The 17,034-nt window shown below is 54.3% G+C and overlaps 2 protein-coding genes across 2 annotated transcripts; one reads left to right on the plus strand and one right to left on the minus strand.

Annotated features, from left to right (window-relative positions):
* Window positions 1-692: 692 nt before the first annotated feature.
* Window positions 693-4,792, minus strand: LOC121442901 (uncharacterized protein CXorf49 homolog). Its single transcript, XM_041644544.1, has 6 exons — window positions 3,518-4,792; window positions 2,826-2,976; window positions 2,207-2,289; window positions 1,903-1,948; window positions 1,269-1,342; window positions 693-1,183 (listed from the first exon to the last, which is right to left on the minus strand). Exons 1-5 carry the CDS (start codon window positions 4,790-4,792, stop codon window positions 1,302-1,304), a joined length of 1,596 nt encoding a protein of 531 aa, XP_041500478.1. The 3' UTR covers window positions 693-1,183; window positions 1,269-1,301.
* Window positions 4,793-5,266: 474 nt separating this feature from the next.
* LOC121442875 (uncharacterized protein CXorf49 homolog) lies at window positions 5,267-9,352 on the plus strand. Its single transcript, XM_041644520.1, has 6 exons — window positions 5,267-6,556; window positions 7,098-7,248; window positions 7,758-7,843; window positions 8,097-8,142; window positions 8,703-8,776; window positions 8,862-9,352. The coding sequence occupies exons 1-5, from the start codon at window positions 5,267-5,269 to the stop codon at window positions 8,741-8,743; spliced, it is 1,614 nt and encodes a 537-aa protein (XP_041500454.1). The 3' UTR covers window positions 8,744-8,776; window positions 8,862-9,352.
* The last annotated feature ends 7,682 nt before the right edge of the window (window positions 9,353-17,034 follow it).

Below are 17,034 nucleotides of genomic sequence, written 5' to 3' on the forward strand. Positions count from 1 at the left end.
CCTCCGTCTCCTGCACTCTCTCACAATACAAATACCCCAAACTCTTTAAAACCAGGACTTTTCTAATGGGAGCTGGATGAGATCACCTGTCAGGACCCGGACGGTGTGGAGATCTGGCGCTTAAACTGCCATGGGACATCACCTCTGTTGGCCACAGAACCACTAAAGACTCATTTTGTCACCACCAACGCAGAGCCAAAAGGTGCTCTCTGTGCTCCTTATAGCCCATGTGCACACTGTGTGGAGCTTCTCTTACTCTACCAACCACAAGCCTGTGAACTTGCCTCCACCCCTCTACTGAAAAGGTCCAGGGGACAATCAGGGGACTTGGCAACTCATTCCAAAGGATGGGTTTGCAGGCACCCCAGGATGAAGTGCAAATCCTAGGCCACTACTCCATCAGTGCCATGCCTTCCAGGATAGAATCATCTAAAAGGTCAGAGACAGGGATGGGAAAAAAAACAGGAAAGGAGAAAGCACTGCTGAATGCAGGCGACAGGAGGCAAAACGGGTTTCCTGAGACTGTCCCAGAGATGGCAGTAGTCAGGGCAGGGCCGGGGTTCTTTTCTGGTGGTGGGGGGAGAATGCTGGCCTTGTCAGCCCTGGCCCCAGCGCACCTGGCTAAGCTTGGCTACATGGTGGTTTCTCAGAAGAGAGACCACATCCCATGCAGGACTACTGTTCTCTTTATCCACAAAATTCTTTATTTCAGTTTTGAAAACCTCATGCATGAGAACTGTATTAGGGGAGATAGAGTGGAGTGTAAATGAGGACTGGTATTCTTAGAGGGGTGGGAAGGAACAGTTTCCACCCTGTTGCTGTACCTCATCCCCCACCAAAAGAGAACATAGGACAAAATGACTTAATGTGCAACAGCTGTCACCGAGGATAGGCGGGGACAAAAGCGGGGGGCACAAAGTCTGCTCTGGCTGGAGAGCAGAGGTCCTCAACTTGTGGGATACTGACATTAAAATTCATCTAAAATTCATAGCAGTAACCAATTTACAGGTATGAAGTGGCCACGAAATAATTAGTACAGCTGGGGTACCACAACATGAGGAACTGCATGCATTAAAGGGTCGCAGCAGGAGGAAGTCTGAGATCCACTGCTGCAGAGTGACTGGAAGGGAGCAGGATCCACGGGTAGTAGCCTGGCCTCTTCTGCAGGGGCGCTGGGTTCAACCTGTGAGGCAGAGCACAGTCAGGCTAGCCCTGGCTTCCTGAGCAGCCAGGAATGTGGGAAGGGCAGTGGGAGGCAGAACACTCACTTCAAAGATCCTGTGCACAGCAGAACACTCCCTTCAAAGAGCCTCGAACTTTTCATTGAGGGCCTGCATGAAGGCTGAAACACAGGTTCAAATGGGTATTCCAGACCCAGACACACAGGAACGGACCCGCCTGACCCCTTCTCTGTGCCCCAGGAACTTCCAGCCAGCCACCTCACTGCCCTCCAGCCACCATGCAAGGAGCCTGGGGACAGACTCCCCCACCCATCACCGAGCTCTATGTGGGAGCGTTTTTTCTACAGGAGAACAGCAAGGACAGGCAGTCCTCAAACGCTGGGCCACAGCACTGCCAGCCCTACTTGTGAAACAAGCAAACATGTGACAACAAACACTTCACAAGCCACACCCGCCAGGACCTCAAGGGAAACTACAGCGGGACTGTCTAAATGCCCAGAGAGAAGGGAAGCTGGGGGACTCATCTGCACCGCACACGGGAGAGCACTGGCTCTGGGTGCAAGTCCCTGCAGTCAATGCACAGAGGCCCCCAGTCTGGCCTGCTTGAGGTCACCTCCCACCAGAGAACCGCCCCTCAGCCCACCCCAATCACCTGCACCCAAACACTGAGTTCTCCCTCCGGCCCTCTCCCCATTGCTTCCCTGCCCTGGCTCGGTCATACCTAGTTGTTCCTTGAGTTCCTCTATTTCCTTCTGTAACATCAGGCACTAGCCCAGCAGATGGGAGAAAAAGAGAGAAAGATTAGCATTCAATGTCCTGGCCTTCTGTCTGCTCCATTCAGACGTCTTCCTAGTGTTTACACCTCTCACTGGCCACAGTCCTGTGAGGAGACTGGCAAAGAACCTCAAACATGAAGGAGGTGTCCTCTTTCTGTGGAGTGTGGGACAGGCGTTGGCACAGAATGTGAACTGTCAGCTCAGGGCTATCTGGGGCTGGCATTTCTGAGCTGAGAAAGTCTTTCTTACCTGTTGGCAAGCCTGTGCTCCTGGTGTTTGATATTGCCTCTCTCCCATTGTGAATGGGAGACGCAGGGGTGGTTCCTGGCCACCTGAAAACACGCACACACACAGTCACATGAGACACAAAAATATAGATGGGATAAGACCTCTAGGCTTGTGATTGTGCAGGGACTGGTGGGTACTAAAATGGGATAGCAACAGCCTCTGCTGGAAGCAATTGTACCTCAACTCTGCCCAGGCTATTCTTCTTCACTCCAGCCCAGAGGCAGCATTAAGTTGCTGGGAGCCCCTAAATCTGTGGCCCTGAGCCAATGTTCTCAGGACTACCACCCACAGTTACATTCAGGAAGGAACACAGTACCTAAGCAGGGTTCACCAGCAAGAACTCTGGTGCCCTAAAAGTAAGCTTCTGCAGTTAGAGTTGTCCCACCCTTTAGAGTCATGTATCCCACAGGCCAACTTGTTTCACAGTGTGGCCTGAGGCCAGCCCTGCCCACACTCAGTCTCCTTTGGACTGAAGCCCAAGGAACAAGGCTACAATCACCAAAAGGGACAGAGCCTAAGGTTTCCTTCCTTTCCCCATCCTCCCCTGCTCACCCGCTGCTCTCAAACCCCAAAGACTCACCAGCAGAGGCAGGAGCTCTGAGACGGGCACTTCTCTGCCTCAAGACCTGAGAGCTTCCTGGAACTTGGGGTGCTCGAAGGTTGAGGTCTCCACTGCTCATTTCTCCACGATGCATGAACATGCAGGGTTGCTCTGCCCTGTGTGTTGGAAGCTGACACAAAAATTTCTCAGTGAGTACATGTCATGGAGGGGCTGAGGGGCAAGTGGGAGAAAAAAATGGAGGCTTGTGAGGCTCATCCCATCCGCACCTTCTCTTCCTCCTTCAGCCTCAGGGCAAGAGGCAGGAATGGCGCCCCCAAGCACTGAAAAGGCTCAGATCCTGGCCTGGCTTCCTTGGGGAAGAGCCAGGAGGGAGGATCAGGAGGCCCTTGGATCTGACTACAGCCAAGCTGTGCAGCCCACACTGGAAGGGCTCTCCGGATCCAAATCACCCAGACTGTAGCCAGGCCTGCTTCCCACCCTGCCTGGCTAGAGAGAGGAGATGCACAGGGAGGGAACAGTAGCCAACACCTAACTGAGGCTCCCTCATATCCACCCTTCCTTATGACCAGGACCCCACACCAGACATCCTAATCAGGGCAAGTGTCCACTGACTACCCCGAGGCCAAGGTAGTGGCAGAGGGAGCAGGACAACGGTCTGTGCTGGGGAGGGAAAGGGCGGGGTGAGAGGGGACAGAGGGTGCTCTACTCACTTGAGCCTGCAGGCCAGAATCTCTGGTGGAGTCATCATCTTTGGCTCCTGGCTGGGATTCCTTTGTCTTCTTTGCCAGGGATTTCTTCCCAGTGCAGAAGGGCTTGCACTCTTTGGGCCCCGAAGGCAGTGAGCATTTATTGCCCTTCCCTAGCAGGGCAACCCCAGAGATTGGGGGGAAAGTGGCTGGTTCCACAGGAGCTGACTTGAGTCTCTGTCCCCATGCTGGGAAGGTTCTTCCCAGGGGTCCTCTTGAGGCATCCCACTGAATAGGTTTCTCCTGTGCTGCCTTCTTTCTAGGACTGGTCTTGGGAATGGCACCTGAAGCAATGGCAGCAGGGGCAGGGACCACAGCAGAGATGGCAGTAGCAGAGGAAGCAGCAGTTCCTGGGATGCTGTGTCTGCTCCCTTCTTTGCCCCAGACCACACTTTGCTTTTTCTTAGACAGGGAGCCTTCCAGCTCTCCTGAAGCCTGCTTCTCCATGCTTGAGCTGAGTGTCCGGGTAGCACTGGACAGTACAGAGGGGGGCACATGGACGAAACTTTCCCTGCCATGGACAGTCGCGTGTCTGCCTGTGTCTTCCAGCTCAGTGAGGCCACTGGACTTGCCTTGGCCTCCTTCTTTGAGGGAAATGGTCACCCTCATCATTTGTGTCTCACTGGCCTCATCAGAAGACTCAGGATCGGAGGACGGATAATGAATATCCTCACTGGCTATTATCCTGCTTTTGGCACTTCTTCTTGGGGTCACCCAGGCCCTGCCCCGCCCCAGACCCCTGGAGTGCAGTTGGCTAGCTGAGAGCTGCAGCCCTTCCATAGAGGTCGGAGGTCTCAAGCCTCTCCTGCTTGTGCCTGTGTCTGTGTCTCCCCAAATACCAAAGGGATCAGAAGCGCAGCTTCTGGGGGACGGATGTCTGCGGACACCCCAGGCCTCCCGGTTGGCTACATACTGCCCGAAGCTTGTACCCTCTACTGTCAGCTGCGGTGCAAAGTCCAAATTGTCCCCTCTCTCATCCACGGGAGTGCCAGGCCGACCTTCGCAGCCCCAAATGTCTGACCTGCCCTCCATCTCATCACTGTCTAACCAGGAGTCATACTGGAAAGTCTTGGAGACAGGGAAACACATTTTGTCCTCTCTGCTCCGGAACAGCCTCTCGTCGGAGCCGAAGCCATGTCCCCTCAGGAATCCATGGCTAAAGCGGCGTCCTTCCATGTGCTCCCCACTTTCCGGCCCAAAACCACCTCCCTGCACAGACATATCATCAGGAGAGCTCATGTTTGCAGCCCAGCAGGCGCCATCTGAGGGGACACGGCCACCAGCTCTCTGCATTTTCGGCGGCCTTCCCTCGGCGGCTGCGATGCCTTCGGTGGCGAAGGGAACCGCCACCGCCACTGGCGCTACACGTCTCGTTTGAAACAACGCGAGACTTAGCGCATTCTCCCCCCCCCCCCCCCCCCCCCCCCCCGCCCGTCTTATTGGTCGGCCACTCAGCCAGCCACCAACCAGGGCGGCCGTTGTTTGGCTGGTACCCAGGGCCCTAGCCAATAGAGACGAGAGTGCTTACTTTGCCGCGTTAAAAGGCGGGCTTTCACGCCTGAGTGTGAGGAAATTTCGAGACTTCGACGTCACGCTAAGTCACGTGGCCTCTGACATAACCGCTTGCGGCCCCCCGTGGTGAAAGACCTCACTTTCTCTGTGGTGAGTGGGAGAGAACATCTTCCCTCAGGCCGTGCCGCCCCTCCTGGCGACATGAGCTCCCGGGATGAGGATAAGGTATCCGCTCCTGAAGCCACCTTCGGGCAGGAGGGCAGGGAACACTTAGAGGACCCCCTGATCAGTCTCGGAGTTGCAGAGGGCTCGAGCCTCATCAAAGGGCCTCTGAAGATCGGAGAGGGAGAGGGCGGTCTCCCTGGGACTGATAGCTGCGAGGAGGAGCCTTGGCCTAAGTCGGAAGCAACCAAGGAAGGAGAAGGGCTGCTTAGTGAGCCAGAAGGCAGGGCCGCTTCTCCCGTGGACCAAGAAGATGTCGGCGTGGACTTCCTGCCCCAGCTCAGTATTGAGGCTACAGCGATAATGCGAGAGCTGTCCAACCTACAGACGCGAAGAGTTTCCAGGTACCTGTCCCCACAAACCTGCGCCGCTGAACTGGCCGCCCTTTGGGGAAGTGTAGATGATGTCTCCAGCAGAGGGGGGCAGGCCCTGAGCAGTGTTGAAGGGAAGCAGGTCTCGGCTAGCCCACTGTACCCCCGGGGCCTGGGGAGAAACAGAGCCTGGGTGGCCCCGAGAAGAGGTGTCACAAGTAGGATGTTGAGCAGTGAAAGTATTCAGTGTCCCTCCTCATACCCTACATCTTCTGATGAGGCCAGTGAGACACAAATGATGAGGGTGACCATTTCCCTCAAAGAAGGAGGCCAAGGCAAGTCCAGTGGCCTCACTGAGCTGGAAGACACAGGCAGACACGCGACTGTCCATGGCAGGGAAAGTTTCGTCCATGTGCCCCCCTCTGTACTGTCCAGTGCTACCCGGACACTCAGCTCAAGCATGGAGAAGCAGGCTTCAGGAGAGCTGGAAGGCTCCCTGTCTAAGAAAAAGCAAAGTGTGGTCTGGGGCAAAGAAGGGAGCAGACACAGCATCCCAGGAGCCACTGCTGCTGCTGCCACCTCTGCTGCAGTCCTTGCCCCTGCTGCCACTGCTCCAGGTGCCATTCCCAAGACCAGTCCTAGAAAGAAGGCAGCACAGGAGAAGCCTCAGAAGCAAGTCCATGAGAAGTCCTTATTAGATCCCTCAAGAGGACCCCTGGGAAGAACCTTCCCAGCATGGAGACAGAGACTCAAGTCAGCTCCTGTAGGACCATCCACCCTCCCCCCAATCTCTGGGGTTGCCCTGCTAGGGAAGGGCAATAAATGCTCACTGCCTTCGGGGCCCAAAGAGTGCAAGCCCTTCTGCACTGGGAAGAAATCCCTGGCAAAGAAGACAAAGGAATCCCAGCCAGGAGCCAAAGATGATGACTCCACCAGAGATTCTGGCCTGCAGGCTCAAGTGAGTAGAGCACCCTCTGTCCCCTCTCACCCCGCCCTTTCCCTCCCCAGCACAGACCGTTGTCCTGCTCCCTCTGCCACTACCTTGGCCTCGGGGTAGTCAGTGGACACTTGCCCTGATTAGGATGTCTGGTGTGGGGTCCTGGTCATAAGGAAGGGTGGATATGAGGGAGCCTCAGTTAGGTGTTGGCTACTGTTCCCTCCCTGTGCATCTCCTCTCTCTAGCCAGGCAGGGTGGGAAGCAGGCCTGGCTACAGTCTGGGTGATTTGGATCCGGAGAGCCCTTCCAGTGTGGGCTGCACAGCTTGGCTGTAGTCAGATCCAAGGGCCTCCTGATCCTCCCTCCTGGCTCTTCCCCAAGGAAGCCAGGCCAGGATCTGAGCCTTTTCAGTGCTTGGGGGCGCCATTCCTGCCTCTTGCCCTGAGGCTGAAGGAGGAAGAGAAGGTGCGGATGGGATGAGCCTCACAAGCCTCCATTTTTTTCTCCCACTTGCCCCTCAGCCCCTCCATGACATGTACTCACTGAGAAATTTTTGTGTCAGCTTCCAACACACAGGGCAGAGCAACCCTGCATGTTCATGCATCGTGGAGAAATGAGCAGTGGAGACCTCAACCTTCGAGCACCCCAAGTTCCAGGAAGCTCTCAGGTCTTGAGGCAGAGAAGTGCCCGTCTCAGAGCTCCTGCCTCTGCTGGTGAGTCTTTGGGGTTTGAGAGCAGCTGGTGAGGGGGAATATCAAGGCTCTCCTCCTTTGGGAGACTGTAGCCTTGGGCTTTCCTGTCTAGGTAGGCAGGGGGTGACAGGAGACTGGGTGTGGGTGGGTCTGGCCTCAGGCCACACTGAGAAAAGAGTAGGATTATAGGATTCAGGGCATGAAAGCATCATATGACAACACCAAATCCAGAGGTGGCCTTTTAGCACACCAGAGTTTTTGCTGGTAAACCCTGCTAAGGCATTAGGCTCATCCCACATTCTGTATTTCACTAGCAGTCCTTATAATAGGGGTACATAGAGCCTCAGGGTTGCCTAGGAGCTACAAGAAATAGAAAAGCTTAAAGCTTGGTGCAAGTGATGTCGCAACATACACACGTGGGGACCAGCAGAGGGTGATGTTGTCTCATTTCAGATTTCACCAGTTCCTTCCCACATGGACGCCAAGCCTTGAAGCTGCATAATACATTTATATTCTTTTTTTAGTTTCAGCTGAACAGGATCCAACTGTGGATCCTTTACTACCTGTTGGAGAGAGTCAGCCAGAATCAGTACAAGGCACACCAGGATGTCCGCAGGTAAGGTTCTCACAAAAATAAATGCCAGCCCCAGATAGCCCTGAGCTGACAGTTCACATTCTGTGCCAACGCCTGTCCCACACTCCACAGAAAGAGGACACCTCCTTCATGTTTGAGGTTCTTTGCCAGTCTCCTCACAGGACTGTGGCCAGTGAGAGGTGTAAACACTAGGAAGACGTCTGAATGGAGCAGACAGAAGGCCAGGACATTGAATGCTAATCTTTCTCTCTTTTTCTCCCATCTGCTGGGCTAGTGCCTGATGTTACAGAAGGAAATAGAGGAACTCAAGGAACAACTAGGTATGACCGAGCCAGGGCAGGGAAGCAATGGGGAGAGGGCCGGAGGGAGAACTCAGTGTTTGGGTGCAGGTGATTGGGGTGGGCTGAGGGGCGGTTCTCTGGTGGGAGGTGACCTCAAGCAGGCCAGACTGGGGGCCTCTGTGCATTGACTGCAGGGACTTGCACCCAGAGCCAGTGCTCTCCCGTGTGCGGTGCAGATGAGTCCCCCAGCTTCCCTTCTCTCTGGGCATTTAGACAGTCCCGCTGTAGTTTCCCTTGAGGTCCTGGCGGGTGTGGCTTGTGAAGTGTTTGTTGTCACATGTTTGCTTGTTTCACAAGTAGGGCTGGCAGTGCTGTGGCCCAGCGTTTGAGGACTGCCTGTCCTTGCTGTTCTCCTGTAGAAAAAACGCTCCCACATAGAGCTCGGTGATGGGTGGGGGAGTCTGTCCCCAGGCTCCTTGCATGGTGGCTGGAGGGCAGTGAGGTGGCTGGCTGGAAGTTCCTGGGGCACAGAGAAGGGGTCAGGCGGGTCCGTTCCTGTGTGTCTGGGTCTGGAATACCCATTTGAACCTGTGTTTCAGCCTTCATGCAGGCCCTCAATGAAAAGTTCGAGGCTCTTTGAAGGGAGTGTTCTGCTGTGCACAGGATCTTTGAAGTGAGTGTTCTGCCTCCCACTGCCCTTCCCACATTCCTGGCTGCTCAGGAAGCCAGGGCTAGCCTGACTGTGCTCTGCCTCACAGGTTGAACCCAGCGCCCCTGCAGAAGAGGCCAGGCTACTACCCGTGGATCCTGCTCCCTTCCAGTCACTCTGCAGCAGTGGATCTCAGACTTCCTCCTGCTGCGACCCTTTAATGCATGCAGTTCCTCATGTTGTGGTACCCCAGCTGTACTAATTATTTCGTGGCCACTTCATACCTGTAAATTGGTTACTGCTATGAATTTTAGATGAATTTTAATGTCAGTATCCCACAAGTTGAGGACCTCTGCTCTCCAGCCAGAGCAGACTTTGTGCCCCCCGCTTTTGTCCCCGCCTATCCTCGGTGACAGCTGTTGCACATTAAGTCATTTTGTCCTATGTTCTCTTTTGGTGGGGGATGAGGTACAGCAACAGGGTGGAAACTGTTCCTTCCCACCCCTCTAAGAATACCAGTCCTCATTTACACTCCACTCTATCTCCCCTAATACAGTTCTCATGCATGAGGTTTTCAAAACTGAAATAAAGAATTTTGTGGATAAAGAGAACAGTAGTCCTGCATGGGATGTGGTCTCTCTTCTGAGAAACCACCATGTAGCCAAGCTTAGCCAGGTGCGCTGGGGCCAGGGCTGACAAGGCCAGCATTCTCCCCCCACCACCAGAAAAGAACCCCGGCCCTGCCCTGACTACTGCCATCTCTGGGACAGTCTCAGGAAACCCGTTTTGCCTCCTGTCGCCTGCATTCAGCAGTGCTTTCTCCTTTCCTGTTTTTTTTCCCATCCCTGTCTCTGACCTTTTAGATGATTCTATCCTGGAAGGCATGGCACTGATGGAGTAGTGGCCTAGGATTTGCACTTCATCCTGGGGTGCCTGCAAACCCATCCTTTGGAATGAGTTGCCAAGTCCCCTGATTGTCCCCTGGACCTTTTCAGTAGAGGGGTGGAGGCAAGTTCACAGGCTTGTGGTTGGTAGAGTAAGAGAAGCTCCACACAGTGTGCACATGGGCTATAAGGAGCACAGAGAGCACCTTTTGGCTCTGCGTTGGTGGTGACAAAATGAGTCTTTAGTGGTTCTGTGGCCAACAGAGGTGATGTCCCATGGCAGTTTAAGCGCCAGATCTCCACACCGTCCGGGTCCTGACAGGTGATCTCATCCAGCTCCCATTAGAAAAGTCCTGGTTTTAAAGAGTTTGGGGTATTTGTATTGTGAGAGAGTGCAGGAGACGGAGGGAGGGATGGGAAGGGAGAGAGAAACATATACTGGGGGGTGTGGAAGAGAGAAAGAGGCTCCTGTGCCATGGCACATGTGTGGTGGTCAGAGTACAACTACCTGGGAGTTGGTTCTCTCAGTCTACCTTATTTAAAGGAAGATGTGTCTGATTTCTGCTCATGCTCTGGACAGCTGTCTAACAGGCCTTGGAACTTCTAGATTCTTCTTGTCTCTCCAATCCTACTGTAGGAAACCTGGGTTATAGATGGGTATCATCGGGACCAGAAGTTTAAAATATTTATTTATTTTTTGGTGGGTTAATCTTTGAGACAAGGTTTCTCTGTGTAACAACCATAGCTATCCTGGACCTCTCTCTGTAGACCAGGCTGTCATTGAACTCACAGAGATCCACCTGCCTCTGCTTCCCAAGTGCTGGGATTAAAGACATGCACCACAACCACCTGGGAAAGATTTAGTTTGAATTGTGTGTTTCCGGACACGCATGCTCGCGCGTGCATGCGCACATGCAGTTGTGTGTAGGTGTTTACACATCAGTGCAGGTTCCATTGGAGACCTGTCTTGTTTTACTCCCTGAAACCAAACTGATCAAAGTGATGTGAGCTGCCTGACATGGGTGCTGGGAACTGAACTCATATCCAGAAGAGCTGCACACTGCACTTAACCTCCCGAGCCATCTCTCTAGCACTGGCACCCAGATTTTCTGTGGGCTCCAAGGAGGGGACTAGGTTTTCAGGTTTGAACCATCTTGAGATGTGTGCATTTGATGATTAAGATAATGCATCTACACATGCATGGAAGGTCTCCCACAGGTGCCTCCTGCACACATGGCACTGACGTTTCCAAACGTGGTATTTGTTTGTTCCGGGTCCATCTTCCCTACCTCCTCTTGGGCTCCACATTCTGATGCTGCCCTCAGAGACAGACTGGATGGCTTCCAGCCTTGAGCCCGGACCAAGTGCCAGGCAAGATCTGAGACTTTGGGATGGGTTCTGCCAGCTTGCATTCCTGAGATTCAGGGCTTTCCACGTTTGATGTCGGGTGCTGGCGAGGAGGAAACATCTGGGCCCGTGGACTCTGCCCCATGCTCTGGCCGTGTGCCCTTGTGAATGTGTGAGTGGAGTGTGCTTGTCCTTGGCGTGGGAAGCTCTGACTCAGCGAGTGGAAGCAGGAGGTGACACCGGAGCCTGTGAGGGATCCAGAGCACACAAGACAAGGTGGTTTGTTAGTCTTAAACCACAGCAGGCTATGGTGTGTTAGGAAGTAAAAGTCACAAAAGGACACTGTGATTAGGGCCACAAAAGGTTGGAGTTGCCAAAGTAGGCTCTGGATTCTACCATGAGGGGTGCTCTCAAAAGTCCTGTCCTGAGGGACTGGAGAGATGGCTCAGCAGCTAAGAGCACTGGCTGCTTTTGCAGAGGACCTGGATTTGATTGCCAGCACAGATACCCAGCTAGTAACCATTTGACACTGCAGGCCCAGGGGATCAGAGGTCCTCTTCTTCTTCTGGCTTCCTTGGGCACTAGGCACAAACATGGTCCATAGACACAATGCAGACATTTATTGATTTAGAATAAATTAAAATCAATTTAAAATAAACTCATACATTTAAAATAAGAGTTTCAAGATCTGTCTTGGGCAGGACATGAAGTGCAAGCGGTGTTCCTCAGATTAGCTGGTTCACGCCTGCCTGTGGAGCAGGAGCTCATCTGGGACCTGCAATACCGTAAGCTCAAGGAGCGCCAGGTAGTAGCAGTGCAGGGTCCCTGCAAACTGGAAGAGTCAGCTGCCTGTGGAGTTGGGGCACGCCTGGCAACACCCCTTCCCACGGTCTCCGGGGGTCCCTCTGAGCCACACAGGATGAGCTCAGGGAGACAGCACATCATCCACGTGGGAGGACAGTGACCTGAGAGCCTGAAGGGACAGTGGGGAACACCCCGGTCAGAGCCCCTCTCTGAGAAGATGGTCTCATTCCTCAGGCTGGGGCTCTCATCCCGAGTCTCGTGGCTACTTCTGGCAAGGGTGAGAGCTGAGTGCAGTGTGACAGACTCACAGCTGTGCTCTGACAGCTTGCACGTGGAAGCCAGACCTGGCTGTGGTGAATTCCAGCACCAGGCACTGTTCGTGCAGGCTCGGGGCCATTGTCATCAGTACAGCTGCATGCTGAAGCCATGGCAGGACACCAACAGCTCTGTGAGAATGACTTGGCCAGCCCTGGCCTGCCCACTGAGCACACAGCCTCTCTCATCTTCATTCAGACCTACTGCTTCCCAATACTGTTGCTGTGGTCCGCTGACCCTGCTGCCTCTAGGGGAGCAAGCGCAGGTTCCCAGGCTGAGGTCTGAAGAGTAAATCTGGACCCCATTGGGAAGGAGGAAGTAGGATGCTTCCCTTCCTTCCTTTCCCCACCCTTTCTCAGTCTGCCCTCACCTAGAAGAGGGGTACCCTGGAGAGCACCCAGGCTCTGTCCTTCTGCTATTCATTCAGCTCAGGGAGAACCTACAGGGAGGCTGAGCTGTGTTTCTTCCTTGATGCTCTGGCACTCGGGGGCCCCCACAACCCCCCACCAGGACTGGGAACCAGGACTCCCTTGAGTTCCTTTACAAACATGGGCTGCAACTTTGGTGGCAAATAGATGGTCCCATTCTCAAGGCCCATGTAACAACCCATAGCAGCCAGGGACCCCCAGCCCGGCAGCCACAGTCAGCTGTGCAGACGCCCAGTGCTCTGCATTCGTGGCTGTGAGGTGACAGCCAAGGGTCCACGTTTCCACATCATCCATTTCCTCCAAAGGTGAAGCAAGAACTCCTGTTGCCCACCGGTGTCCATGTGCCCTTGGATGTTGTGACCACCTGTGTCCCTGTACCCTTGGATGTTGTGTCCTCCTGTGTCCATGTGTCCTTGGATGTTGTGACCACCTGTGTCCCTGTGCCCTTGGGTGTTGTGTCCTCCTGTGGTCATGTGTCCTTGGATGTTGTGACCACCGGTGTCCATGTGCCCTTGGATGTTGTGACCACCTGTGTCCCTGTGCCCTTGGATGTTGTGTCCTCCTGTGTCCTTGTGCCCTTGGATGTTGTGACCACCTGTGTCCCTGTACCCTTGGATGTTGTGTCCTCCTGTGTCCATGTGTCTTTGGATGTTGTGACCACCTGTGTCCCTGTGCCCTTGGATGTTGTGTCCTCCTGTGTTCATGTGTCCTTGGATGTTGTGACCACCGGTGTCCATGTGCCCTTGGATGTTGTGACCACCTGTGTCCCTGTGCCCTTGGATGTTGTGTCCTCCTGTGTCCATGTGTCCTTGGATGTTGTGACCACCGGTGTCCCTGTGCCCTTGGATGTTGTGTCCTCCTGTGTCCATGTGTCCTTGGATGTTGTGACCACCGGTGTCCATGTGCCCTTGGATGTTGTGACCACCTGTGTCCCTGTGCCCTTGGATGTTGTGACCACCTGTGTCCCTGTACCCTTGGATGTTGTGTCCTCCTGTGTCCATGTGTCCTTGGATGTTGTGACCACCTGTGTCCCTGTGCCCTTGGATGTTGTGTCCTCCTGTGTCCATGTGTCCTTGGATGTGGTGACCACCTGTGTCCCTGTGCACTTGGATGTTGTGACCACCTGTGTCCCTGTACCCTTGGATGTTGTGTCCTCCTGTGTCCATGTGTCCTTGGATGTTGTGACCACCTGTGTCCCTGTGCCCTTGGATGTTGTGTCCTCCTGTGTCCATGTGTCCTTGGATGTTGTGACCACCGGTGTCCATGTGCCCTTGGATGTTGTGACCACCTGTGTCCCTGTGCCCTTGGATGTTGTGTCCTCCTGTGTCCATGTGTCCTTGGATGTTGTGACCACCGGTGTCCTTGTGCACTTGGATGTTGTGACCACCTGTGTCCCTGTGCCCTTGGATGTTGTGTCCTCCTGTGTCCATGTGTCCTTGGATGTTGTGACCACCTGTGTCCCTGTGCCCTTGGATGTTGTGTCCTCCTGTGTTCATGTGCCCTTGGATGTTGTGACCACCTGTGTCCCTGTACCCTTAAAGTTGTGACCACCTGTGCCCCTGTGCCCTTGGATGTTGTGACCACCGGTGTCCTTGTGCCCTTGGATGTTGTGACAACCTGTGTCCCTGTGCCCTTGGATGTTGTGTCCTCCTGTGTCCATGTGCCCTTGGATGTTGAGACCACCTGTGTCCCGGTGCCCTTGGATGTTGTGTCCTCCTGTGTCCATGTGTCCTTGGATGTTGTGACCACCGGTGTCCTTGTGCCCTTGGATGTTGTGACCACCTGTGTCCCTGTGCCCTTGGATGTTGTGTCCTCCTGTTTCCATGTGTCCTTGGATGTTGTGACCACCGGTGTCCTTGTGCCCTTGGATGTTGTGACCACCTGTGTCCCTGTGCCCTTGGATGTTGTGTCCTCCTGTGTCCATGTGTCCTTGGATGTTGTGACCACCTGTGTCCCTGTGCCCTTGGATGTTGTGACCACCTGTGTCCCTGTGCCCTTGGATGTTGTGTCCTCCTGTGTCCATGTGTCCTTGGATGTTGTGACCTCCGGTGTCCTTGTGCCCTTGGATGTTGTGTTCTCCTGTGTCCATGTGTCCTTGGATGTTGTGTACTCCTGTGTCCATGTGTCCTTGGATGTTGTGACCACCGGTGTCCTTGTGCCCTTGGATGTTGTGACCACCTGTGTCCCTGTGCCCTTGGATGTTTGTCCTCCTGTGTCCATGTGTCCTTGGATGTTGTGACCACCTGTGTCCCTGTGCCCTTGGATGTTGTGACCACCTGGGTCAATGTGCCCTTGAATGTTGTGTCCTCCTTTTCCATGTGTCCTTGGATGTTGTGACCACCGGTGTCCTTGTGCCCTTGGATGTTGTGTCCTCCTGTGTCCATGTGTCCTTGGATGTTGTGACCACCGGTGTCCATGTGCCCTTGGATGTTGTGACCACCTGTGTCCCTGTGCCCTAGGATGTTGTGTCCTCCTGTGTCCATGTGTCCTTGGATGTTGTCACCACCGGTGTCCTTGTGCCCTTGGATGTTGTGACCACCTGTGTCCCTGTGCCCTTGGATGTTGTGACCACCTGTGTCCCTGTGCCCTTGGATGTTGTGACCACCTGTGTCCCTGTGCCCTTGGATGTTGTGTCCTCCTGTGTCCATGTGCCCTTGGATGTTGTGACCACCGGTGTCCTTGTGCCCTTGGATGTTGTGACCACCTGTGTCCCTGTGCCCTTGGATGTTGTGTCCTTCTGTGTCCCTGTGCCCTTGGGTGTTGTGACCACCTGTGTCCCTGTGCCCTTGCATGTTGTGTCCTCCTGTGTCCATGTGTCCTTGGATGTTGTGACCACCGGTGTCCTTGTGCCCTTGGATGTTGTGACCACCTGTGTCCCTGTGCCCTTGGATGTTGTGTCCTCCTGTGTCCATGTGTCCTTGGATGTTGTGACCACCGGTATCCTTGTGCCCTTGGATGTTGTGACCACCTGTGTCCCTGTTCCCTTGGATGTTTTGTCCTCCTGTGTCCATGTGTCCTTGGATGTTGTGACCACCTGTGTCCCTGTGCCCTTGGATGTTGTGACCACCTGTGTCCCTGTGCCCTTGGATGTTGTGTCCTCCTGTGTCCATGTGTCCTTGGATGTTGTTACCACCGGTGTCCTTGTGCCCTTGGATGTTGTGTCCTCCTGTGTCCATGTGTCCTTGGATGTTGTGTCCTCCTGTGTCCATGTGTCCTTGGATGTTGTGACCACCGGTGTCCTTGTGCCCTTGGATGTTGTGACCACCTGTGTCCCTGTGCCCTTGGATGTTGTGTCCTCCTGTGTCCATGTGTCCTTGGATGTTGTGACCACCTGTGTCCCTGTGCCCTTGGATGTTGTGACCACCTGTGTCCCTGTGCCCTTGGATGTTGTGTCCTCCTGTGTCCATGTGTCCTTGGATGTTGTGACCACCTGTGTCCCTGTGCCCTTGGATGTTGTGACCACCTGTGTCCCTGTGCCCTTGGATGTTGTGTCCTCCTGTGTCCATGTGTCCTTGGATGTTGTGACCACCGGTGTCCTTGTGCCCTTGGATGTTGTGTCCTCCTGTGTCCATGTGTCCTTGGATGTTGTGACCACCGGTGTCCTTGTGCCCTTGGATGTTTTGACCACCTGTGTCCCTTTGCCCTTGATGTTGTGTCCTCCTGTGTCCATGTGTCCTTGGATGTTGTGACCACCGGTGTCCTTGTGCCCTTGGATGTTGTGACCACCTGTGTCCCTGTGCCCTTGGATGTTGTGTCCTCCTTTGTTCATGTGCCCTTGGATGTTGTGTCCTCCTGTGTTCATGTGCCCTTGGATGTTGTGACCACCTGTGTCCCTGTACCCTTAAAGTTGTGACCACCTCTGCCCCTGTGCCCTTGGATGTCTTGACCACCTGTGTTCATGTGCCCTTGGATGTTGTGACCACCTGTGTCCATGTACCCTTCGATGCTGTGTCCTCCTGTGTCCATGTGCCCTTGTGTTCTTGGATGTCTTGACCACCTGTGTTCATGTGCCCTTGGATGTTGTCACCACCTGTGTCCATGTGCCCTTGGATGTTGTGACCACCGGTGTCCATGTGCCCTTGGATGTTTTGACCACCTGTGTCCATGTGCCCTTGGATGTTGTGTCCTCCTGTGTTCATGTGCCCTTGGATGTTGTGACCACCTATGTCCCTGTACCCTTAAAGTTGTGATTACCTGTGCCCCTGTGCCCTTGGATGTCTTGACCACCTGTGTTCATGTTCCCTTGAATGTTGTGACCACCTGTGTCCATGTGCCCTTCGATGCTGTGTCCTCCTGTGTCCATGTGCCCTTGTGTTCTTGGATGTCTTGACCACCTGCGTTCATGTGCCCTTGGATGTTGTCACCACCTGTGTCCATGTGTCCTTGGATGTTGTGACCACCTGTGCCCCTGTGCCCTTGGATGTTGTGACCACCTGTGTCCCTGTGCCCTTGGATGTTGTGTCCTCCTGTGTCATGTGTCCTTGGATGTTGTGACCACCGGTGT

Source organism: Microtus oregoni, unplaced genomic scaffold (assembly GCF_018167655.1).
Source record: "Microtus oregoni isolate MIOR12 unplaced genomic scaffold, Mior012 000097F_ref0000449, whole genome shotgun sequence".
Taxonomy (NCBI): Eukaryota; Metazoa; Chordata; class Mammalia; order Rodentia; family Cricetidae; genus Microtus; species Microtus oregoni.